The sequence below is a fragment of the Dendrobates tinctorius genome, unplaced genomic scaffold (genome assembly GCF_039654945.1).
Source record: "Dendrobates tinctorius isolate UK_male_01 unplaced genomic scaffold, ASM3965494v1 ptg000008l, whole genome shotgun sequence".
Taxonomy (NCBI): domain Eukaryota; kingdom Metazoa; phylum Chordata; class Amphibia; order Anura; family Dendrobatidae; genus Dendrobates; species Dendrobates tinctorius.
This window is the reverse complement of record NW_027361676.1, coordinates 56,398,324-56,424,368: the sequence shown is the minus strand read 5'-3', so window position 1 is coordinate 56,424,368 and position 26,045 is coordinate 56,398,324. Positions and strand designations below refer to the sequence as shown.

Here is a 26,045-nt window from a genome sequence, read left to right as displayed (position 1 = left end):
AAGCTACATGGGAATGCCGATGCCCTCTCCAGAATCCCTTGCCTGGTAGGTGAAAGTGCCAAGCCCCACGGCTTTAGGCAGAGGGAGGAGGTATGTGGCAGGGCTAAGGGTTGTGTAATTGATGGGAGATATGTGTCTCATAAATGGCTTATCTCCATAATGTAAGGCATAAGTAAAGCATACCAGATATTGTTATTGTTTTTGTTTGAAGGACCTGTGCTGAGGTCACAGTCATGTGACCAGTCAGCTGCTGGGAACGTGGGTGTGGCTACAGCCTTATAATGTGACCTGCTCTTGAACCAGGGAGCTGTATGTGGGGAGGACTACACCTCCCAGCATGTGCTGAGACTCGCGGTCTGAGTCTGCAACCACGAACGTTTATGTTTCGTTTGCCTAAGCTAGAGGCTATTCTTGGTGACACGCTGTTTTATGGTTTATGACAGAAATAAACCTCATGAACTTTGGAAGAACCGGTCTCCTGATTGTCTCCCGCTGCACTTTAGTGAGTCACATCCCTACACCAGTAAAGACTAAGTAGACAGTTGTGAGCTGATTTTAATAGCCTGGGAACTCCATGTTTATTACCCCCTTCCCAGGCTATAAACATAGGTCCCCCAGCTGTCGGCTTTACTTCACCTTGTTATCTTATTCTGAGAGGTAGAGTTGTGAATTTACTGTACTTGTTGGGTTTCCTATGAGATGGGTGCGTAAAATTCACACGGCACATGCATTGTCATGACACAGCTATTAGGTGACCTGGGACCAGGGGCTCCTTCCCTGTCCCTATCACTAGAGGGTGCCCTAGCTCGCCCTACTCCCTGAGATACTTCTGAAGGTGAAGATTCCGGGGCCTCCACCTTTGCCTTATCGCCTGAGTTAGCCCTCCGTCTGCTCTCTTCCCCCACCCAGGGAAGAGGGGCGCTACTGTGCACCGTAGTACACCAACCTGACAAACAAGGCAACGCAAACAAGGGTTAACAGAACACTCCAGGCATATAAAATATTCATTCACATATAACAGAGGAATGCATCAGGGCATGGAGGTAGGTGAATAAACCAAAATAGAGAAGGATAGGGAATTGCCACACGTACAAACCCAGCAACAGTCACTGATAACTCCTCAAACTCATATGAACTCCTCTCCCTCCGTTAGCCATGCAGCAAATGCTAGCTCTGACAAGGATTTATATCAGAGCCCAGATTATAAAGGGGAAAGGAGTGGCTATCCGAGCTCAGCTGCGAGCACAGGGATTTCCAACATGGCTGATTAACTCCTGTTCTGCCAGAAGGAATAAACACCATTAAAATGAACGAGAAGTGCTTCTTCTCAGCACTGGAGTAGGAGCAATCAGACGCTGCGGTCTTCTGGCTCCACACCATCGCGGTAACCCAGTGACATGCATGGTCCGTGGGCCATGCAATTTTTTTTTTTTTCTTGCACCCATTGATTTCCACTGGCGAATCTTCTCCAATATATGCAGCCACTCACAAAATGCTGTGATTTCTTTTTCTCAGTACACTGAATCATTGAATGAGATTAGTCAGAGTGCAGTCAGATTTTTTATTGTGCAAACGTGGGGGGGGGGAATTCATCCTAGTAGCTATTCTATGTTTTAGATAAGGGTGTATCTACTTGTAACATTAATATACGTTCTGGACTGTCTTTTCCTGCATCTCTCACACAAGAGGCATAGAATATATTGATTTATATGTCTCTAGTGTTCGCTGATGATTTACAAATAGCCCTGTGACACTTTATTTGGTCATGGACCACTGATTTCTTGATTTATGAATGGCCATGATTGTTATTAGCACCAATCACGCCCATTTAATTAGAACAGTCTGTCAGTCAGTGGCAGGGACACAGTTACAGCCACTGCTCACTATGCACAGAGCAGTGACTGAAACTGTGCCAGCAGCACCCCTATGACTGAAAGAGCGGGGCTGCTGTGGGGGAATAAAGGTCCCTTTTCAAAGTAAGTCTATGAGAGCCTCATTCCGGCTCTCATAAACTCACAATGAAATCTTATGACTGTTACTTCTTACTTGCGGTCAGTCAAAAGATGCAGTCAGAAAATGTTGTCGCGAGACAGGAGCGTCACTGATAAACAGTGAAGACAGCAGTCGGTAAGTATAATATTATAGTATGGGACCTTAGATTAGTAGCACCACTCCAACGCTGAATAAAAATGCTGGAGCTGTGCTTTAACCCCTTCACGACATGCGCCATACTAGAACGGCGCATGTCGTGTCTCCCCCTTTGATGTGGACTCCGGCGCTTGGCCCACATGTTTTCCAGCACATTTCAGCTGTTTTGAACAGCTGACATGTGCCCAGAACAGCTGCGGGTGGTACTGTGATCCACCCGCAGGTGTTAACCCGTTAAATGCCTCTGTCAAACTCTGACAGCGGCATTTAATGCATGATTCTGGCAATCGCGCCTGAAATCCCGCCCATCGGTGACCCCGTCATGTGATTGCAGGTCATAGCAGGTCGGTGCTCAGAGCATAGCAAGTCAGCAATTCTGATGCATATAGGCGATTTGATAATCACCTGTATGTAGCACAGCCGATCAGGTTATGGCAGCTTCTAATCTCCGATGGAGACTATTGAAGCATGCCAAAAGTAAAAAAATTGTTTTTAAAAATATTACATAAACTACATAAACTAAAAAATAAAGGTTCAAATCACCCCTCTTTTGCCGCATTTAAAATAAAACAATAAAATAAAATCAAATATACACATATTTGGTATCTCCACATTCAGAATCGCCCAATCTATCAATATAAAAAAAAGAATTAACCCAATCGGTAAACAGGGTAACGAGAAAAAAATTCAAAACGCCAGAATTACTTTTTTTGGTGTTGCAACATTGCATTAAAATGCAATATCGGACGATCAAAATATCATAACTACACCAAAATGGTATCACTAAAAACATCAGCTCGGCATGCAAAAAAAAGCTCTCACCCAACCTGAGATCACGAAAAAAGGAGACGCTACGGGTATCGGAAAATGACGCTTTTTTTTTTTAAACAAACTTTGGATTTTTTTTCACCACTTAAATAAAAAAGAACCTAGACATGTTTGGTGTCTATGAACTCTTAATGACCTGGAAAATCGTAATGATAGGTCAGTTTTAGCATTTGGTGAACATGGTAAAAAAAATCCAAAAAACAGTTGTGGAATTGCATTTTTTGCAACATCATTGCACTTGGAGTTTTTTCCCATTTTATAGTACAAGATATGGTAAAACCAATGGTCTCGTTCAAAAGTAAAACTTGTCCTGCAAAAAACAAGCCCTCACATAGCCATATTGCCAGAAAAATAAAAAAAGTTATAGCTCTGGGAAAAAGGGGAGCGAAAAACAGAAACGCAAAGATGAAAAAGGGCTCCGTCATGAAGGGTTTAACTGCACAAGTGGGCCTGTGTGCTCTCAAATGCCCAGGCTGAAGATCAGTCCCAGTCCACATCTGGATGCCACCTACATTAGCCGCTCGTAAGAACCATGCCACACTCCACTCAAACCCTGGATACATGTCACACAAGCACGGCTCATGTGCCATCCTGACTACCCTACTAGATGCTGCTAAAATTACAGGTAGCATGCCAAGAAAACTGTTGAATTGTAAGTTATATCTGCCTACTCCATTTTCCAGATTTTACATAAGGCGGCCATATTGGGTGAATCTTCTGAATTGCTATCTCAAAAATGTTAGTAGTTTTGTCAGTCTGTTCTATCAGTAGAGCATGGAATTAAACAATTTAGTACCAGGATAACTTTGGATTTAATCTCTTCACTACCCTTAACCAATTAGAATCATTACTAATAAACACCGCAGAATATATCATAAATGTACTGGCATGATGAACTCACTCATGGTATTCTTTGCCGCAGCTGACTGATCTTTCCCTCTCATCATTAAAAAACTATACACACAAAACACAGATTTGACTTTTCACTAGACCTCAGTCCCTCAGTTTCCTTGCCGATAATTGCTTGATTGTGCGGAATATGTCATAAACGTCTTTTTTTTTATATTGGGATGTGATTATGTGCCAAATACTGTAGTTGAATATTCCATATTCTCTGTAGGTACTTTTACTAAAATATCTAATTTCTTACAATTAGGGTTATAATGTGAACACCTTAACTATTGATCATGTGACTCCACTACATGAAGCTTGCTTGGGAGATCATGTTGGATGTGCTCGGACACTTCTGGAGGCTGGAGCAAATGTAAGCGTTACTATACTATAGAGATAGGGAAATCCAGCTCACCGCTGTCATATTACTCTGAGATCTGGAGCACGGGTCAACGTCTCGACCAGGACATGTCTATGTTGGTAAAGGCTCTAGCTCCATGGACGTGCAATCTTCTTTATTAAGTAAGTAAATAAAATGTGGATGACATGGTTAAATACATCTCCACGTTTCTGGTGCTCATAGCACCCTTAAATATGATGTTGAACTTCAGTTACCGATGTACCTTTATAGGTCTCTTCACTGGTAACTCAAGTTCAGCATCATGATTAAGGATGCTATGAGCACCAGAAAAACGGAGATGTTGTTAATCATTTCATCTACTTTGTATTTACTTACTTAATAAAGAAGATTGAACGTCCAAGGAGCTGGATCTCTAGTTATTGTCACTGTTCCACCCCTCAGTGTGTCTGGGATGCGGTTACTGACAGCATGGCCATCCAATTTGGTATAGGGGTGTGCTGGAGCTGTAAGTACTTTGATTGACAGCTTGGCCATCCAATCTGGTACAGGGGCGTGCTGAGCTGTCAGTCTGCTGATTGACAGCTCGACTGTCCAATCTGAGACTGTGAGGTGTCAGCTGTCTCATATGTTCATTATTCCAGTTAATGGCCATGATTCCTGAGCTGAGTTTTCCAGAACACTGCCAGACATACATTCATCTTGTGTGGTTTGTGCTGTGCTTTCTAGTGCCTTGAGTTCTGTATGCTTGATCTGCTGCCTGACCTTGGACTTCTTTCTGACCATCCACCTGTTTAATCCCTTCAGCTCTGCTCCGTTTTCCTCCCAGTACACTGACCTCGGAACGTTACCCGACTACACTTTTGTCTCTTCCTTCTGTTTATGACGTACCCTCCTGGCTTCTGACTTTGGACTCCTAGACCACTCTGACTCATGGCTGTGAGAAGTGACTAGCCTCACAGTTACTATAGAGAGCAGATTTATGCTGAATGCAGGAAGTGTAGATAGCAATGTATGCTGGTCATAGCTTACAGCTGGCTCTCTACACATCTGACATTACACTAGATAAATAGTATCAGGGAAAAGAAAAAACTTAGTTTAGCTTAAGAGGTCGCTGCAAATATTCAACTTGTTTATCCAAGAAATTTTGTGATATATATTTTAGGTGAACGCTACAACTATTGATGGAGTGACTCCTTTATTTAATGCATGTTCAAGAGGCAGTGCTAATTGCGTAGAACTTCTATTGGAGCATGGTTCAAAGGCACAGCTAGAGACATGTCTCCCTTCACCTGCTCACGAGGCATCAAGTAAAGGTAAAATACAAGTCATTATTAAATATATTGATTTTAGAGTAAATTATTCTATTTAAAGAAAAAACACTGGTTATCTCCTCAGCTCCCAGTGTTTTTATGAGTGGTCATTTCTGTGCATTTCTAGGTTGTAGAGACCATTTGGGACAACATGGTAGGAGGTAAAATGGATGCAATGGGGGGTTATTATTGTTTGAGTCTTTTTTTTTCTTTTTTATAAATTATCTATTGGACAATGCCTTTGGGGTGCACCCCTTTGAATAATAGATGCTGAAATCTGTTTGTTTGTGATGGACAACTACTGCACTTTCACTCTGCTTAAGAGCTTACACTCATCAGCGTAAATAAAATAGGCCCGATGTTCCTGAAAAATAGGACAAGTGTCATGCAAATAAAATACGATTTTTTTCACCTGGCATCCATATGACATGTGCATGCAAAGCATTTTTAGCATCAGCTTTTACATACAGTAATTCGCTGTTATTTCAAGCTAGTTTACTAACTAATAAAACAATCTTACAGATATAGATAGATGATAGATATCATTGAGATATATAAATCAGTGCTTTTTTGTGTGTAGCTAACTGTATATGTATTGATAATAATTCAATTAAAAAAAATATGGCATGGAGATCCTCCTAATTTTTCTTAACCAGCTGAGGGAAAGCTGACAGCTGGGGACTGATGTTTATAGTCTGGGAAGGGGGTAATAAACATGTAGCTTCCCAGGCTATTAATATCAGTTCACAGCTGTCTACTTAGCTTTTACTAGTTATTAAGAAGGGGTGATCACCCCAAAAATGATATGGGGTTCCTCCTAACATTAATAACCAGCAAAACCTAGGCAGATAGCTCCGGGCTGATATTAATAGCCTAAGAACGGGCCATGAATATTGGCCCCTTCCCAGACAAAGAACATCAGCCCTCAGCCCCTCAGAAATGGTGCATCCATTAGATCCACCAATTCTGGAGCCTATCCTATGCTCTTGCAAAGTGGGGTAATAGTAATATATTATTAATTATTATTATTATTATTATTATTATTTATATACACACACATTTTCCAATACATTATACTTTATCTACAACTGAGTAGTCTCTGGTTCACATGGTACAAAGATATTTTTGGGGATATTCGAAGTTTAGGGATATATTATCTGCTTTTCTGACTGTGAATTCATTCGCAGGTCACAGTGACTGTCTAGAAGTATTGATTTCGTGGGGTATAGATGTGGACCAAGACATTCCTCATTTAGGCACTCCTCTTTATGTAGCCTGTAAAGGACAGCATTTAGCTTGTGTAAGAAAACTTTTATATGCAGGTCAGTACTGGACGGATGTAATGATGGTTATATGTAATAATGGAAATATATGATAAAATTGTTCTGATACCCTAGGTGCCAATGTACAGCATGGCAGACATTTGGACACCCCATTACATGCGGCAGCTCAGCAGTCTAATACAGATATTGTAAGTTTACTGCTAGATTTTGGAGCGGATATCAGCGCAAAAAACACAGATTGCAAGCGCCCAGTAGATGTAGCTCCTGCAAGAAGTCCAGTGGAAAGGCACCTTCTTCAATACGAGGGTAAGCATGTGGATTACTGCTGCTGGTTTTACTGTGGCCTGTTTTCCTTGTAACTTATACACACCTGAAGAAAAGGCGTTACAATTTTCAGATATTTTCCTGCTTTATATCAGCCTTTGTACCTTTTTCCTGCTTTTTGTCAGCCTTTGTACAAACCATAGCAGGATTTATGCACTGGTAGCAAAACGGCACATTTCTTGGGACAGTTCTGCTGCTGCTGTTACCTATTACGGGCAGAAGTTATACTGTCTCAAAAATCTGGAAATAAAATATATGTATATATGCTCTGTGCAGACTTATTAAGCAATTTGTAGTTTTGATGATTCATTTTATTATTAAACATCTACAGTTCTGTCGGTCAATCCAAAAGGTTAATAAATATGAAAACTGAATTTTTAAGCATTTAAGAATGTAAAAGTGAGGTTTTGTCTTTCTTGGGCATGCAGAATTATTTGGCAACCATTTGTGTGCAGAATTATTATGCAATTAAATCAAGCAAGTACATTTTCCCATATCAGTTTATTTTCATCTGTGATAATAATAAAAAATAAATCAAAATGTACAAAATACATTTCTGATATTTAAAAAATATATATAAGGCTAGTTTCACATTTGCGCTTTATAGCGCTGCGACGGCCTGCGCACGGCCGCCGCTAAGCCCCGCCCCATCCGGTCATCGCCTCCTACTAGCGCACATGGGCGCTTGCGATCTGCGCACCCTATCTTTAGCATAGGGTGCGCAGATCGTGCGCTGGCCGTGCGCTAGCAGGATTTTGCCGTGCGCTGTGCACTTTTGAAGGTGCGCCGTGCACGCCAAAATGCAACATGCTGCGTTCGGCGCACACGAGCGCACATTCAAAAGTGCGCAGTGCACACCAAAATCCTGCTAGCGCACGGCCAGCGCACGAACTGCGCACCCTATGCTAAAGATAGGGTGCGCAGATCGCAAGTGCCCATGTGCGCTAGTAGGCGGCGATGACCGGATGGGTCGGGCAGGGAGTCGGGAGGGGGCGGGGCTTAGCGGCGGTCGTGCGCAGGCCGTCGCTGCGCTATAAAGCGCAAATGTGAAACTAGCCTTAGTGACCAATTTAGCCATCATTCTTTTCAATAAAAGTCATAAGCCATCCATCCTGGAGTCTTTCAGTCTCTTCATCTGTTGATGACCAACTCTTTGGGCAGCACCAACAACAGACCACAGACATTAGTCAGGGAGGTGACTGTTTCTCTTCACTGTAAATCTCCCATTTTTTTTTTTTTTTTTTTTTTAAACCAGCTTTTTATTGATTTTCTTACATAAAACATACAAATTATAGAATAAAAAGGATAAGTATTAGCATACAAAAATATATCAAATGTCATAATAGTTATCAAGGAATCTCAATGCATTCACATAATCCTTCCAATTTGCCTTTTTCACCTCCTCCTCCTTATATATTCTTCCTTTCTGTTTTCCTTCTCCCATACTTCAACAGTTTCTTATGTCTTAAATCCAAACTTACTTAACAACCCTATCCCTTCCCTCCCACTCCCCATGCGACTCGGCCTCGGAACCTCTCCCTATAATTTCAGCTTACCTAGTGATCCTGACAGATTTTCCTTCATATACCATTCAGTAGATACAAATGTTAACATTATTTGCCTTATTTCTTCTCCTGAGCATATTCCACTTATGAACTTTCTCCATTTACTGAAAAAAATTGCTGTCGATCTTCCTTGCTCCTCTCCACCACCACTTTCTCCAGCATGAGCGTTTTTTTCAGCTGGCTTATCACCTCTTCTCTCGAGGGAATTTCTCTCACCAACCATTTCTGGAGAATTGCCCTTTTACTTATCATGACTATATCGTGGAAGAGAGATGGTATTGTACCCCCTCCTTTATCCCCTCCCTCCTGATGATGATAATGGAATAGCCAAGCCATTGGTTCCAGATCCAAGTTTCTATTCCAGATTGTTTGAACCAATCCCTGAACTTGCTTCCAAAATCCCTCAATTTTTCCGCACTGCCAAATCCCATGGTATAAGTCCATTCTTTCCGTATCACATTTCGGACATTTCACCAGTTTGTCTTGTTGTCTAATATTCAAAAAATTGAAACCATATATGGCCCTATGTATAAGTCTGTATTGAGGTAAATCTCCCATTTAACAAGAGCCCACAAGTTCTCAATATGGTTTAGGGCAGGTGAGAAAGGTGCCATGTCATTATTCTTTCATCTTTAAGGCCTTTACTGGCAGCCTAGCAGTGAAGTTCATCAATGCATGTGATGGAGCATCGTCCTGCATGATAATCATGGTTTTCTTGAAAGATGCAGACTTTGTCCTGTGCCACGACTTGAAGAGAGTGGCTTCTAAAAACTGGCAGTAGGTTTGTGAGTTGATCTCGAGTCCGTCTCCAACCAAAAAAAAGGTCCAACTAGCTCATCTTTAATAATACCAACCTATAACAGTACTCCACCTTTACCTTGCTGGCATGTGAGTTGAACTGCAGATCTGTACCCGTTACTGATCCAGCCACGAGCTCATCCATCTGCTCTGTCAAGAGTCAATCTATTTTCATTAGTCCATAAAACATCTGAAAAATCAGTTTTCAGATATTTTTTGACCCAGTCTTGATGTTTCAACTTCTGTATCTTGTTAAGTAGTGGTCATGTTTCAGCCCTCCTCACCTTGGCCATATCTGTTCGCACTTAACACCTTATATTTCTTGGCACTCCAGGGAGGTTGCAATTTTAGAATATGACAGCACATAATTGCTTCCTGATCACTTTACGTTTGATTATTCTCATATCTCTGGAAGTTAGGTTAGTTTCACACAGAGGGCTGCAGACTTCCTCCTTTGGTCAGCTCCGCCTACATAGGCATGCGGCATGCGTACCCGGTCTTTAGTATTGGGTACGCAGGCTGTGCCGATGTATGCAGATGCCTCCGCATGCGTCGTTTTGACGGTGCGGCGAATGCACCAAAATGCAACTCAATGCGTTCAGCGCAGGTCGCCGCACTGTCAAAATGACGCATGTGGAGGCATCCGCATACATCGGCACGGCCTGCGTACCCAATGCTAAAGATAGGGTACGCAAGCCAATGTTGGCGGAGCTGACCGGAGGAGGTGCGGCCATGGGAGGAGCTTCACAGAGGAAGTCTGCATCCCTCCGCAGCTCGACCATACGCTAGTGTGAAACTAGTCTTAAACAAAAGTTTTGATGGTTTTGTAATCACGCCCAATGTCTGCTAAATCTTTCTGAAGGTCTTTTGTAGTCAAGCGGAGGTTCTAAATTGCCTCTCTAGCAATGCTACGAGCAGCTCTCACTGAAATGTTGCTTTCTCTTCCAGACCCTATCTTGTTACTGTTAACTGCCATTTCTTAATTACATTTTGAACTGAGGAAAGGGCAACTTGAAAATGATTTTCTTTCTTCTTATAGCCTTCTCCTGCTTTGTGGGCCTCCACCATTTTCACTTACAGAATGCTAGGCAGCTGCTTAGAACACATAGCTGCTGTTTTTTTTTTTGGAATAAAGTTTGAGGAGGCTGGGGTTTTTTTTAAAGCAGAAAATTTGTATCACCTGGTTTTTCCAGATGTGAACAAGTGATAACCCTAACAGGCTAACTAAGGTCTGAAACCTTGGTCAAATTTATCTGAGCACCAAATCTTCAAGGATGGCCAGACTTTTTCATCGATACATTTTTCTTTTTGCAATTTTTAAAATGTAAAAATAATTACATTTTTTTCTGCCTAAAATATAAAGGAAATGTGTCATCTTTAACTTGAGGCCTTTTAGAGATCATTTCCTCTTTAACTTGCTTAACTGTTCACAATGACAGTAATTTTGACAAAGAATGCCCAAACTTTTACATGACTCTGTATATACTAGGATGGGGGATATATACACTGCTCAAAAACATAAAGGGAACACTTAAACAACAGAATATAACTCCAAGTAAATCAAACTTCGGTGAAATCAAACTGTCCACTTAGGAAGCAACACTAATTGACAATCAATTTCACATGCTGTTGTGCAAATGGAATAGACAACAGATGGAAATGATTGGAAATTGCCAAGACACCCTCAATAAAGGAGTGGTTCTGCAGGTGGGAACCACAGATATTTCAGTACCAATGCTTTGTGGCTGATGTTTTGGTCACTTTTGAATGTTGGTTGTGCTTTCACACTCGTGGTAGCATGAGACGGACTCTACAACCCACATAAGTGGCTCAGGTAGTGCAGCTCATCCAGGATGGCACATCAATGCGAGCTGTGGCAACTGTCTGTCTGACAGCGTAGTGTCCAGAGGCTGAAGGCGCTACCAGGGGACAGGCCAGTACACCAGGATACATGGAGGGGGCCGTAGGAGGGCAACAAACCAGCAGCAGGACCGCTACCTCTGCCTTTGTGCAAGGAGGAACAGGAGGAGCACTGCCAGAGCCCTGCAAAATGACCTCCAGCAGGCCACAAATGTGCATGGGTCTGCACAAACAGTTAGAAACCGACACCATGAGGATGGTCTGGGGGCCCGACGTCCACAGATAGGGGTTGTGCTCACAGCCCAACACCGTGCAGGACGCTTGGCATTTGCCAAAGAACACCAGGATTGGCAAATTCACCACTGGCACCCTGTGTTCTTCACAGATGAAAGCAGGTTCACACCGAGCACATGTGACAGACGTGACGAGTCTGGAGATGCCGTGGAGAGCGATCTGCTTTCAACATCCTTCAGCATGACAGGTTTGGCAGTGGGTCAGTAATGGTGTGGGGTGGCATTTCTTTGGAGGGCCGCACAGCCCTCCATGTGCTCACCAGAGGTAGCCTGACTGCCATTAGGTACCGAGATGAGATCCTCAGACCCCTTGTGAGACCATATGCTGGTGCGGTTGGTCCTGGGTTCCTCCTAATGCAGGACGATGCTAGACCTCATGTGCTGGAGTGTGTCAGCAGTTCCTGCAAGATGAAAGCATTGAAGCTATGGACTGGCCCTCCCGTTCCCCAGACCTGAATCCGATTGAGCACATCTGGGACATAATGTCTCGCTCCATCCACCAACGTCACATTGCACCACAGACTGTCCAGGAGTCGGTGGATGCTTTAGTCCAGGTCAGGGAGGAGATCCCTCAGGAGACCATCCGCCTCCTCATCAGGAGCATGCCCAGGCATTGTACAGTAGGGAGGTCATACAATCACGTGGAAGCCACACACAATACTGAGCATCTCTTCCTTGTCATGAGGCATTTCCACTGAAGTTGGATCAGCCTGTACTTTGATTTTCCACTTTGATTTTGAGTATCATTCCAAATCCAGACCCCCATGGGATATTCATTTTGATTTACCTTGATAATTGTTATGTTTTATTGTTCTGAACACATTCCACTATGCAATGAATAAAAATTTGCAACTGGAATATTTCATTCAGAGATATCTAGGATGTGGTATTTTAGTGTTCCCTTTATTTTTTTGAGCAGTGTATATACCAGGATGGGGCCCAAGATAAAGGACATACTGTATATACCAGGATGGGGGATATATACTAGGATGGAGCCCAGTATAAGGGACATATATAGCAGGATGGGGAGATATATATATAGCGCAGAATGGGGCCCAGGAAAAGGGACAAATTTGCCAGGATGGAGCCCTGGATGAGGGACATCTACCAGGATGGAGGATAGATATATATATATATATATATATATATACACATACACACACACATACTGTATATATATATACACACACATTATATATATATATATATATACACATACATACATACATACACACACATATATGTCAAGATGGAGGGGAGCCCGGTCCAAATCTTGCACTGGGGCCCATCAGACTCTAGTTATGTCACTGGTTAGGGCCAAGGTAACATGTTATGTATTTAGTACAAATTGTGTATGCAGATATTGCACACGAAAAATCCACAGCATTTTACAGAAAAGTGGACGAGTTTTAACTTAATCTCATTCACACGTTCCTTTTTTTCCTATTTTTGTTGCACTTTTTTAATCTGCAGCATATCGGTTTCTGCTGATGAAATTCAGAATTTAAGTGCAGACTTTACCATTTCATTTCAAAGGGGACCCTAAATCCGCAAGCTAATCCGCTGGCTGGACATTCTATTCTTACATTTTAGGTGAATTTCTGCAACAACAAATTTTGGCATCAAAATGTAGAAAATATCCTCTGATTTTAGATGTAGAACCACAGCAGATTTCAGTTTAGAAATCCGAGTGTAAAATCTGCACCAAATATTCAATATGTGAAACCAGACAGAGTATGACCTAGAAATGTGACTACAGGGTGTGACCACATAAGAATTGGTTTGTAGATCGTAGTCATAGATTACTGCAAAATGTTAGGGTACCGTTACACTTAAAGATGCACCAGCGATTCCGACAACAATACGACCTTGTCAGGATCGCTGGTGCCTCGCTACATGATCGCTGGTGACCTGTCAAACAGGCAGACTCACCAGCGATCAGGACCAGCGAGGACGCAGGTATCTAAGGTAAATATCGGGTAACTAGGCGGTGCGCGGCGCTTAGTTACCAAATTTGTACCTTAGATACCAGCGTGCTTGCGCCGGGAGCTGCGAGCACGCTGGTATCTAAGGTATACAGCGGGTAACTAAGTGACGCACACCGCTTAGTTACCAAGATATTACCCTTAGATACCAGCTCCCAGCGTCTGCTTACAGTGCTGGGAGCTCGCTGATCTTTGGTCTCCCGCTGCCACACGCAGCGATGCGCGCTGGCCAGCGGGAGAGCAACAAACAAAAAATGGCCCAGGACGATCCTGCACGATCAGCGATACCCGGCAGGGGGCCCGTCGCTGATGTGTGTCACACACAGCAAGATCGCTGGCGAGATCACTGTGGCGTCACAAAGTCAGCGATCTCGCTGTGTGTGACGGGGCCTTTAGACACATTGGATCTGGAAAGTAATTATTGCAAATGTAAATTTAGTCTATAATAAAATGTGAAGTTTCTTACTAAACTCTCTATTTCTACTTCCATTTAGCAAATCCATGTTCACTCTGTCAGCTCTGCAGACTCCGTATCCGTAAATGCATCGGACAGTCGAGATTACACCTTATTCCAAGCCTTCAGTTGCCAACTATCCTGAAAAACTTCTTACAGTATCGAGAAAGTATACGGAACTTTTAGTTGTTGTTTTCTTGTCCTGTGTATTGTAAAAATGACGTCCATCTAACAAGACACTAAGTAAAGACTGTTCATTTACCTCTCACAAAAATAACGCACTTGAAATTTTAAGGGACTTTTTTTAGTTTAGCTGGAAAGAATTCACTTTATTTGTGCTTCCTATACTGTTCTGACAACAATAAATGACATCACAGCCAAAATATCATCACATAGTTGGGAATTGCAGATTGACGATAGATTTCATAATGTAAAAAACCCTTAAAACTAGAAGATTTCTCGATTCAGTCTAAATGTGTTACCTCACTCACTGAAACCAAATGTCCAACTGAGAAAAAAAAATCCTCCCATGGTGGACTCTTTTGGGAGCTGAAGAGATGATGTCGTGTAATTTGGTCACCGGACCAAAATCTCACCATAGAGGTCTCCGCTGGAACCCCCCTGGGAATAAAATAGGTGAATATACATTTTTTCATTCTGTTTCTCCATGCTTTGCTTGAGAATTTTTCTTTTTTTAATTGGCCAAACCTTTAATCTCTCCAGCCTCTAGGTGGATCACACACATTTATTGACCGATGTCTCCTGTCTGGTATTATTATAGAGCTTCTGTGGAGCCTAAATCTGTCTATGCTCAAGATATTTGGCAGCAAATATAGCAGGCAAAGATAACTATATAAAATGCTCCTTAAAAAAAAAAAATATAGATAATTATTGTAAACTCTAGGCAATCCAATGCATCTCCATTTTCCCATTGAAAGAAACAGACTCTCTTGGGTTACCTTACCTCTCTTTACAAAACTCTTATTGTGTACCACTATCTTAAAATTAACCTATTAGTTCCAGAAGGATTTTTAGTTATTTCACTCTGGTGCAGAGACTAAACCTTTCCTAGTTGATCTGTACAATATAGATCTCTAAAACCACAGGTGATAACTAGAGATGAGCGAACCTTTCAAGATTCGGTTTGGTTCAGATCAGCGAACATACCCGAACCCAATTGACTTAAAGGGAAGGCAAAACCAAAAGCATGTCCGTCGAGAAGATAATAATCCATTTTTCCCATGACGGGTCTAGCTCTGCTACATCTAGATGGCCGGCTGCATGGTTGCATGATGCGACTATACATGTAGCCTGCCATCCAGCAGAGACAATGAGCAGCGTCTGCTACTGCTGCCCAGTATCTCGTGGTGAACTCCTATGATCTGACGGATATCACAATGAGCGTGAGAAAGTTCTCATGTTAGCGGAACCGTCAGGTCCTGGGAGTTCACAGCCAATGAATTCACTTCACCTAACTGATGTCAGCGCGAGCGCAATTACAACTTTTCCCAGGGTGCTTGCGCTGACGTCAGTGAGTTGAACTGAGTTCATTGGCTGTGAACTCCCAGGACCATTGTGGCAGCATCACTGACGTGAGAACTTGCTCATGCTCGCAGTGACATCATAGGCGTTCACCACATACTGCTGCATGTTACTGGGCTGTTCTTCAGAAGTTCCGACAACCATGTCTTTTCTGTGACTTTTGTCTGAAACTGCACCTTCCTGACTTCTTGTTATGTCCACCCGCCCACACTGTACATTACTTTGGAGCGCTCTCTTCTTCCTTTCACCTCTTTTCTTTCAATTGCTTTAAATGCAGGAGAAAGTAGTAGTGATCTGGTTACTGAGGGCACGCAGGGGGTATGGAGGAGAAACAAGTAAAAGACTAGTATGGTGCAACTTCATCAAATGGCTGCGGATCATTAGAAGGGCAACTGCTACTGTACAACCCCTATCATGCTGCAGTATTTGTTTTATCTGGGGTGCACAGAAACTGTATAAAATCGAGCACACTGGAAACTTGCATTTTGGCAACCAAAGTGAAGTAAATAACAAGCCAGGTATGTAAAAGACCTCGATCACCCCATTTCTGAATTTTTCTTAAATAGTCAAGGAATAATATACATGTACATTCATTTTTCTTTGTTCTTAAAGGAATTGTCCAACAGTAAAATTAATATTTGTAGAGATGAGTGGATCTCTTCACCGAAAACACTGGTCCACTGTCCAGGTCAGTGTCCTCTGGCCGCGGACAGGAGCTGTGAGAATTTCCTGACCTTCTAGGCTCATCTTATGATTTGTTGAACTGGGACATCGTCACCTGTATGGTGCATGACATACCGATCACATCACACTAGGCTGCTAAATCAAACGCCGCACTGAGTAACGCAGAAGGTCAGGAAATTCACGCAGCTCCTGTCCATGACCAGAGACAACTGACCTGGACTGGGGTTGCTCTATACAATCTGCTCATCTCTAACTATTTTTATTAATTAATCCATGCTTAAAAAATAGCAGAGGCATGCTCACCATCCAGCACCTTTGAGGATCCAGTGCAGGCTGCTCTAGAGGTCTACGGCGGCTCTGTAAGTGTTGTCAGCCCCACTTGAAAATCACATGCACCAACTAGAAGGGTGCGTCATCGGATGTTTTTCCATGCCTTATAAAATAAATTTACTGTCAGATAACCCCTTTAACATGTGTGGACACACTGTATGGATATTGAATTTCTCTTTGTTTCACATCTACACTACACTACTAGACACAAGACTGCACGTTTACATTTTTACCTTATGGTTTACAAGTACAAGCTGGGCAATCAACAACCGGTAAAGTGTGTGTGATTTTGCCTTGCAATTCCTTGCTGCCTGGCACAAACTGGCACATGCACCCATATTTCTCATCAAATACACCTAAGCACGTGATTCTAACTTTGCCAATTGAAGAGGTAGTTCTGTGATTTATGTTTTCTTTCATTATTGTGAAGTCAGTTTACTGTGCTTTGGAGAGATATACTTGCAGTCTATATGGTGTATGCTGTCTGGGCTTGGATATGGGCTCCCATTCAGGGGTGTAAATAACAGTGTACCTACCTAATGCATCACAAGTATAAATCATGTCCAAAGACGTGGCATTTCATAACAAATATTTTTAGAAAGCACACGTAAATTCATATACCGTTCTTAGTATCACATCGGTTTTTCAACTCCATCAATATAAAAGACAGAGATCCTGATTCCAGTGATGTGTCATTTACTGGGCTTCTATCTGTAGTTTTGGTATAATCACGGTTTTATCTGCTGCAGCTACACTAGTCCTATAAATGACGAACTCTGTCCATCCACACCATTAAAGGAGGAGATCTGTGACATCAACTATTGTTAATTATGGAGCCTGTGTTTTTGGTCATCCTTTCTATAATGATAATGAGACTGCTGAAAAGTGTTCTGTACAGGACAAGAAGTGCAAGTCTAGTTCTAGTATAAGGTCTCATGGACTGTGGGAAAATTCATGATTTTTCTTTAAATTGATAGTTGTATGGAATATTGATAAATGTACCAGTAGTTAAGATTTTTTTTTTGTAATCGTAAAAACTGGATTAAAACAATAGGTATACTTCTGAGAACACATTTCCTTTAAAGGGAATCTGTCACCCTATTTTTCGCCTATCAGCTGCAGGCACCGACATCAAGGGCTTATCTACAGCATTCTGTAATGCTGTAGATAAGCCCCCGATGTAACCTGAAAGATAAGAAAAATGAGTTAGATTATACTCACCGGAGGGGGCGGTCCGGGTCCGGTTTTGGTCTGATGGGTGTCACGGTCCGGTCCGGCGCCTCCCTTCTTCTAATGGTGACGTCTTCTTCTTTGCTGCCTGTCGTGGCTCCTGCGCAGGCGCACCCAACAGGGCAGAGCAGAATGCTGCAGTGCGCAGGCGCCGGACCTCTCCCCGCCCCTGCGCACTGCAGGACTCTGCTCTGCCCTCAACAGGGCAGAGCAGTGCACCTGCACAGGAGCCACGACGGGAAGGAAAGAAGAGGACATCACCGTTACAAGAAGAGAGGTGCCAGACCGGACCGTGACACCCATCGGACCAATACCGGACCCGGACCGCCCCTGGGTGAGTATAATCTAATTAGTTTTTCTTATCTCATATTCGAAAAAAGGGGTGACAGATTCCTTTAATGGATTTCACTGTAGTGGAAAAAAAAACATAACTCAGTTTTGCAATGTTTAAATTGTAAACAACAAGTATATCATGTCATGTGCTGAGTACTTACATATAAAGTCTTGCTCCTTGTCTTCTGCGCACTGCCAGCTGTTAGGGATGAGGAATTGGGCCACATCCTCCCAGGCCCGCAATTTCATGTCCCGGTCGTGATAGCTCTCACGCCTGGAATCCCAAATGCAGGGATGATCCTGAAGCAGAAAAAGGGGGGTGATCAGCAATAGCATATTTTGGGAAAGAAAACACTGTATGTAATCCCTCTTTTGCACACTCAACCAACCCTTCATTTGCACTCTATGCAACCCCCCCTCTTGTACTCTGCAACCCCACTTTTGCACTGTATGCAACCCCTCTATCTTTTAACACCCCCCTACCATCTCTGCATGGCCCCCTTCACAACAAAAAACAACAGTATCCACGGTCCCCCATAACTGCAGCCTCCCCTACACTCCTCTCCAATGAAGGGGGGGCGGAGAGGCTTTTGAGCACCACTACATAAATGAACAAGAACGATGATTCTCTCCAGATCCATCTTGTATGTTGTCTCTCTGCAAGCATGTAGTGATAAGAAACTTCATAGTGATAAACAGGAAGTACATGGGAGTGTCTTATTAAAATATGGCATTCCACAAAAACGGTGTTCACAGTGTACCGCAAAATCAACACACTGGGCAAGCTTCCGTTGTTTTTGCGGCCCCATTCATTTTCATTGGGGGCCGTGTCCGTAAGCTGTGGAAAATATCGAGCGAGCTTGATATTTTTTCACGGCCGTAAACACGGCCATACGGCGAACGGCGCTCCTACGATTTTTAGCGGCCCGTTTTTGCAGCCCCATAGATATTTATTGGGGCCACAAAAACAGGCTGCAAAAACACGGCAAGAATAAAAGCAGCCTAATAGCTGAGGCCGGAGAAACCAACTTCTTATTGCATATGAGAAAAAAAAAAAAATCAATCTCTGATGGTAAAACTGACACCTGGACCAAACGGATGAAAATCTGATGCAAAACACTGATAACATTCGTTTGTTTATTTCACACACAAGAAAAATAACTGACATCTAAGGCCTTTTTCACATTTCCATTTTTTGACGTCAGTGTAAATCCGTCAGAATGTGAAAAAACGGATCCATTTCCGTTGTGGCACAAACGGAGGCCACCGGATCCGTTTTTTTTTATGGATCCGCATTATCAGCTAGTGGTGGAAATTTAAAGGAACACGGAGAGAGAGAGAGAGAGAGAGAGAGAGAGAGAGAGAGAGAGAGAGAGAGAGAGAGAGAGAGAGAGAGAGAGAGAGAGAGTCAAGCCAAAACAACGTTTCAGAGTCCGTCTGGTCCGTCCGGGAACGGCTACATTTCTCACAGATCCGAGAAACATCAGGAACATCATGAGACTGGGGAGAGGTGGAGACAACAGGAGTGTCACCAAGAGCACACCGACAGCCCCAACTCACCACAGACACAGATTTCCAATCCAAAACTGGATTATGGATTTGCAACCAGGGGAAACCCAGAACAATAGTATCATGCAAATTATGCAGTACGAAAAATCAACAATTTTCTTGGTGGTCTGGGGCGACCCGCATTATCACCTGGCTCCAAAACTGAGGTTTATTCTCTGCCAAAGGAGTAGCATCAATACCCCTCAAAGGAATACAGTCATGGCCAAAAGTATTGACACCCCTGCAATTCTATCAGATAATACTCAGTTTCTTCCTGAAAATGATTGCAAACACAAATTCTTTGGTATTATTATCTTCATTTAATTTGTCTTAAATGAAAAAACACAAAAAGAATTGTCCTAAAGCCAAATTGGATATAATTCCACACCAAACATAAAAAAAAGGGTGGACTAAAGTATTTGCACTGTGCGAAAAATCATGTGATGCTTCTCTAATTTGTGTAATTAACAGCACCTGTAACTTACCTGTGGCACCTAACAGGTGTTGGCAATAACTAAATCACACTTGCAGCCAGTTGACATGGATTAAAGTTGACTCAACCTCTGTCCTGTGTCCTTGTGTGTACCACATTGAGCATGGAGAAAAGAAAGAAGACCAAAGAACTGTCTGAGGACTTGAGAAACCAAATTGTGAGGAAGCATGAGCAATCTCAAGGCTACAAGTCCATCTCCAAAGACCTGAATGTTCCTGTGTCTACCGTGCGCAGTGTCATCAAGAAGTTTAAAGCCCATGGCACTGTGGCTAACCTCCCTAGATGTGGACGGAAAAGAAAAATTGACAAGAGATTTCAACGCAAGATTGTGCGGATGTTGGATAAAGAGCCTCCACTAACATCCAAACAAGCTCAAGCTGCCCTGCAGTCCGAGGGTACAACGGTGTCAACCCGTACTATCCGTCAGCATCTGAATGAAAATGGACTGTATGGTAGGAGACCCAGGAAGACTCCACTTCTTACCCCGAGACATAAAAAAGCCAGGCTGGAGTTTGCCAAAACTTACCTGAAAAAGCCTAAAACATTTTGGAAGAATGTTCTTTGGTCAGATGAGACAAAAGTAGAGCTTTTAGGGCAAAAGCATCAACATAGAGTTTACAGGAGAAAAAAGAGGCATTCAAAGAAAAGTACACGGTCCCTACAGTCAAACATGGCGGAGGTTCCCTGATGTTTTGGGGTTGCTTTGCTGCCTCTGGCACTGGACTGCTTGACCGTGTGCATGGCATTATGAAGTCAGAAGACTACCAACAAATTTTGCAGCATAATTTAGGGCCCAGTGTGAGAAAGCTGGGTCTACCTCAGAGGTCATGGGTCTTCCAGCAGGACAATAACCCAAAACACACTTCAAAAAGCACTAGAAAATGGTTTGAGAGAAAGCACTGGAGACTTCTAAGGTGGCCAGCAATGAGTCCAGACCTGAATCCCATAGAACACCTGTGGAGAGATCTAAAAATGGCACTTTGGAGAAGGCACCCTTCAAATATCAGGGACCTGGAGTAGTTTGCCAAAGAAGAATGGTCTAAAATTCCAGCAGAGCATTGTAAGAAACTCATTGATGGTTACCGGAAGCGGTTGGTCGCAGTTATTTTGGCTAAAGGTTGTGCAACCAAGTATTAGGCTGAGGGTGCCAATACTTTTGTCCGGCCCATTTTTGGAGTTTTGTGTGAAATGATCAATGTTTTGCTTTTTGCTTCATTCTCTTTTGTGTTTTTTCATTTAAGACAAATTAAATGAAGATAATAATACCAAAGAATTTGTGTTTGCAATCATTTTCAGGAAGAAACTGAATATTATCTGACAGAATTTCAGGGGTGTCAATACTTTTGGCCATGACTGTAGGCGTCCGCAGAGGTATCATGGGAAAACCACAACGTTTAGCAAAATCCAAATCCATCAGATTCAAAGCCGCTCCTGAATCCACAAAAGCCTTGGCAGAAAATGTGGATAAGGAGCAGATCAGAGTAATTGCCAAAAGAAACTTAGGTTGTACGCCACCAACAGCAAATGTGTGTGCAAAACGTTTCTCTCGTTTAGGGCAGACAGAAATAATATGAGAGTCATCTTCACAGAAAAAACACAGCTTATTGCGCCTTCTATACTCCTGAAGTTGCACCCTAGACAAAACTCTATCACATTGCATAGGTTCAGACATTTGTTGAAAAGGCGGCAACACCTCTCGTGTAGTTTTACGTTCACGTAAACGCTGATCAACTTGAATGGCTAATGACATAGAATCGTCAAGACCAGAGGGAACAGGAAATCCCACCATAATATAGTTTACGGTTTCTGATAAACCCTTGCGAAAGAGAGCTGCCAAGGCACCATCATTCCATGTAGTAAGGACCGCCCACTTTCGGAATTTTAGTATAACAGTATAACTCTGCAGAATCCTGACCCTGGTTCAATGCTAATAGGGCTTTCTCAGCTTGATCAATAGCATTAGGTTCATCATACAACAACCCCAAGGCTTGAAAAAATGCATCCACATTAGTCAGAATAGGATTTTCAGGTGTCAAAGAAAACGCCCAATTCTGGGGATCGCCGCGCAGCAAGGAGATGACAATTTTAACCTGCTGCGCAGAGCTCCCCGATGAGTTAGGCTTCAAGGCAAGAAATAATTTACAATTATTTTTAAAATTCAAAAATTTAGACTGATCCCCAGAAAACACATCAGGTGTAGGGATTTTTGGTTCAACAGCATGCGATTGAGCGAGATAGGCGGAAATTCCCCGCACTTCAGCAGCGAGCTGCTCCACACGATCAGACAATTGCTTAATTTCCATTAAGGAAAAAATCCTCCTACGGCCCCAGAGAAAAAGAGGAAAAAATACATTAAAAAAAAAAAAAATGATGTCAGAATTTTTTTTTTACAATTTTTTTTCCTGCTTTTGAGTACCCTAGAATCTGCGGTATGGCTGGTGATTCTGTTATGAATGAGTCACCGAGGAGGAAAAACAAAAACAAGCTAAGCCCCAGAACACCAGAGAGGTTGGTAACTAAGCAGATTGCAGACCCCTGATCCTATCCACACAACTAGCAGTAGCCGTGGAGCGTACCTACGATGATCCTAGACGCCTCGTCACAGCCGGAGAACTAAATAAGCCTAAAGCAAGAAAATGGGAAATCTAAACTGCCCCAGAGCAGACCCCAAAGCAATAGACAGCCCCCAAACATGTATTTTCGGTGAGACAAGATGAAAATACAAACACAGATAGAAAAATAGGCTGAGCAAACGATGGGGCCCACACTAACTAGAAAGGACAGGACAGGAAAGGAAAGATGCTGTCTGCAATCACGCACAAAACCCTGCCAAAAAATGTCCAACACTTTCTGATAACAGAAACCCTGAAGTCGCTAGACTTCAATTCCCTATATCAGCACTCTGGTATATTCTGAAGACAGAGCAAAAAGAGACCAAACTGATCAGGGACAAAAAGCAAACTGGCATAAACAGAGACATAAGAATGGAAATTCAGCACAGTCCCAGCAGGGGCTGGCTGACCACAAAAACTGAGTAAACCAGACCAAATCTCATGTGAAAAAAAAGCAGAGCACACAGCACACTTAGCTTGAGAAGGCAGGAAAAGAACTGGAAACCAGAACCTCAGGGCAGGAAAAAATCACCAGCACAAAATTAGGGAGTCGGCTGTCTTAAATCCAGTCAGAGACTCCTGATGTCCACACACAGTCCTCCTCCTCAGGTGGCAGGTCTCTGCCATTTAGATCAGCTTCATTACCTGCTGTCACCACCAGAGGGAGCCCGGATGGAGAACTCACAACTCCTCTGTCAACACAGCCAGCTCCACCACCCTCCCCAGAAGCCAGAGGTAAACCAGAAAATGAGTTCACAACACTCTGACTGGCCAGCCGCAGATCCCATTCCCTCTGACTGGCCGGCCGCAGCTCCCACTCCGACTGGCCGGCTGCAGCTCCCACTCCGACTGGCCGGCTGCAGCTCCCACTCCGACTGGCTGGCCGGTTGCAGCTCCCACTCCGACTGGCTGGCCGGTTGCAGCTCCCACTCCGACTGGCTGGCCGGCCGCAACTCCCACTGCCTCTGACTGGCCGGTTGCAGCTCCCTCTCCCTCTGACTGGCCGGCGCAGGTTCCACTCCCTCTGCCTAGCCAGCCACAGCTCCCACTCCCTCTGCCTGGTCAGCAGCAGCTCCCTCTCCCTCTGACTGGCCGGCCACAGCTCCCACTCCCGCTGACTGGCCGCCCGCAGCTTCCACTCCCTCTGACTGGCTGGTTGCAGCTCCCTGTGCCTGGCCGGCCGTAGCTCCCACTTCCTGGCCAGCTGCAGCTCCCACTCCCTCTGACTGGCCGGTTGCAGCTCCCGCTCCCTCTGCCTGGCTGGCAGCAGCTCCCGCTCCCTCTGCCTGGCCGGCCGCAGCTCCCTCTCCCTCTGACTGGCCGCCCACAGCTGACTGGCCGGCCGCCGCTCCCACACCCTCTGCCTGGCCGGCCGCAGCTCCCACTCCCTCTGCCTGGCTGGCCGCAGCTCCCACTCCCTCCGACTGGCCAGCTGCAGCTCCCACTCCGACTGGCCGGCTGCAGCTCCCACTCCGACTGGCTGGCTGCAGCTCCCACTCCCTATGACTGGCCGGTTGCAGCTCCCACTCCCTGGCCGGCCGCAACTCCCACTCCCTCTGCCTGGTCGGCTGCAACTCCCACTGCCTCTGACTGGCCGGTTGCAGCTCCCTCTCCCTCTGACTGGCCGGCGCAGGTTCCACTCCCTCTGCCTAGCCAGCCACAGCTCCCACTCCCTCTGCCTGTCAGCAGCAGCTCCCTCTCCCTCTGGCCGGCCACAGCTCCCACTCCCACTGACTGGCCGCCCGCAGCTTCCACTCCCTCTGACTGGCTGGTTGCAGCTCCCTCTGCCTGGCCGGCCGTAGCTCCCACTCCCTCTGACTGGCCGGTTGCAGCTCCCACTCCCTCTGCCTGGCTGGCCGCAGCTCCCGCTCCCTCTGCCTAGCCGGCCGCAGCTCCCGCTCCCTCTGACTGGCCACCCGCAGCTGACTGGCCGGCCGCAGCTCCCACACCCTCTGCCTGGCCGGCCGCAGCTCCCACTCCCTCTGCCTGGCCGGCCGCAGCTCCCACTCCCTCTGCCTGGCCGGCCGCAGCTCCCACTCCCTCTGCCTGGCCGGCCGCAGCTCCCACTCCCTCTGCCTGGCCGGCCGCAGCTCCCACTCCCTCTGCCTGGCCGGCCGCAGCTCCCACTCCCTCTGCCTGGCCGGCCGCAGCTCCCACTCCCTCTGCCTGGCCGGCCGCAGCTCCCACTCCCTCTGCCTGACCGGCCGCAGCTCCCACTCCCTCTGCCGGGCCGGCCGCAGCTCCCACTCCCTCTGCCGGGCCGGCCGCAGCTCCCACTCCCTCTGCCGGGCCGGCCGCAGCCCCCACTCCCTCTGACTGGCGGGCCGCAGCCCCCACTCCCTCTGACTGGCGGGCCGCAGCCCCCACTCCCTCTGACTGGCGGGCCGCAGCCCCCACTCCCTCTGACTGGCCGGCCGCAGCCCCCACTCCCTCTGACTGGCCGGCCGCAGCCCCCACTCCCTCTGACTGGCCGGCCGCAGCCCCCACTCCCTCTGACTGGCCGGCCGCAGCTCCCACTCCCTCTGACTGGCCGGCCGCAGCTCCCACTCCCTCTGACTGGCCGGCCGCAGCACCCACTCCCTCTGACTGGCCGGTCGCAGCTCTCACACCCTTTGACTGGCCGGTCGCAGCTCTCACACCCTTTGACTGGCCGGTCGCAGCTCTCACACCCTTTGACTGGCCGGTCGCAGCTCTCACACCCTTTGACTGGTCGGCCGCAGCTCTCACTCCCTCTGCCTGGCCGGCCGCAGCTCCCACTCCCTCTGACTGGCCGGCCACAGCTCCCACTCCCTCTGACTGGCCGGCCGCAGCTCCCACTCCCTCTGACTGGCCGGTCGCAGCTCCCACTCCCTCTGACTGGCCGGCCGAGGCTCCCACTCCCTCTGACTGGCCGGCCGAGGCTCCCACTCCCTCCGACAGGCCGACCGAAGCTCCCACTCCCTCTTAATTACTTTTTCAAAAATATGTAGTGACAAAAATTCACAAAAACTCATTGTATGATCTTAACTTGGAGTAAAAAAAAAACATGAATTAACAAATTACACTACTTTTAATTAATGACACATTGTCAGGCTGGGTTCACACAAGCGTATCTCACAGTCTGTACAATGACCACGTCTTCTGACCTTGTGTTGTCTATGAGAGTCTGAACCCGTGGCCAATCCTGGCATTGC

The 26,045-nt window shown here is 45.1% G+C and overlaps 1 protein-coding gene and 1 long non-coding RNA gene across 5 annotated transcripts in view; one reads left to right on the top strand and one right to left on the bottom strand.

Moving 5' to 3' along the window:
- ASB5 (ankyrin repeat and SOCS box containing 5) overlaps positions 1-14,488 on the top strand; it is a 78,236-nt gene extending 63,748 nt beyond the window's left edge. For 2 of the 3 annotated variants that reach the window (XM_073577692.1, XM_073577677.1), the window contains exons 3-7: positions 4,133-4,240; positions 5,391-5,541; positions 6,726-6,860; positions 6,936-7,127; positions 14,141-14,488. In XM_073577692.1, coding sequence (XP_073433793.1) covers positions 4,133-4,240; positions 5,391-5,541; positions 6,726-6,860; positions 6,936-7,127; positions 14,141-14,286 — 732 coding nt within the window. In that variant the 3' untranslated portion in view covers positions 14,287-14,488. The remainder of the gene's footprint in view (positions 1-4,132; positions 4,241-5,390; positions 5,542-6,725; positions 6,861-6,935; positions 7,128-14,140) is intronic. The other variant, XM_073577685.1, reaches the window with a different exon arrangement.
- The window catches only part of LOC141091924 (uncharacterized), a 39,870-nt gene continuing 20,888 nt past the window's right edge, over positions 7,064-26,045 (bottom strand). Inside the window, exons 2-4 of one of the 2 annotated variants that reach the window (XR_012232624.1) lie at positions 18,381-18,519; positions 16,630-16,759; positions 7,064-7,351 (exon numbers count right to left, since the gene is read on the bottom strand). This is a non-coding gene — a long non-coding RNA (uncharacterized lncRNA). Of the gene's footprint in view, positions 7,352-16,579; positions 16,760-18,380; positions 18,520-26,045 lie in introns of those variants that run through there. The other variant, XR_012232622.1, reaches the window with a different exon arrangement.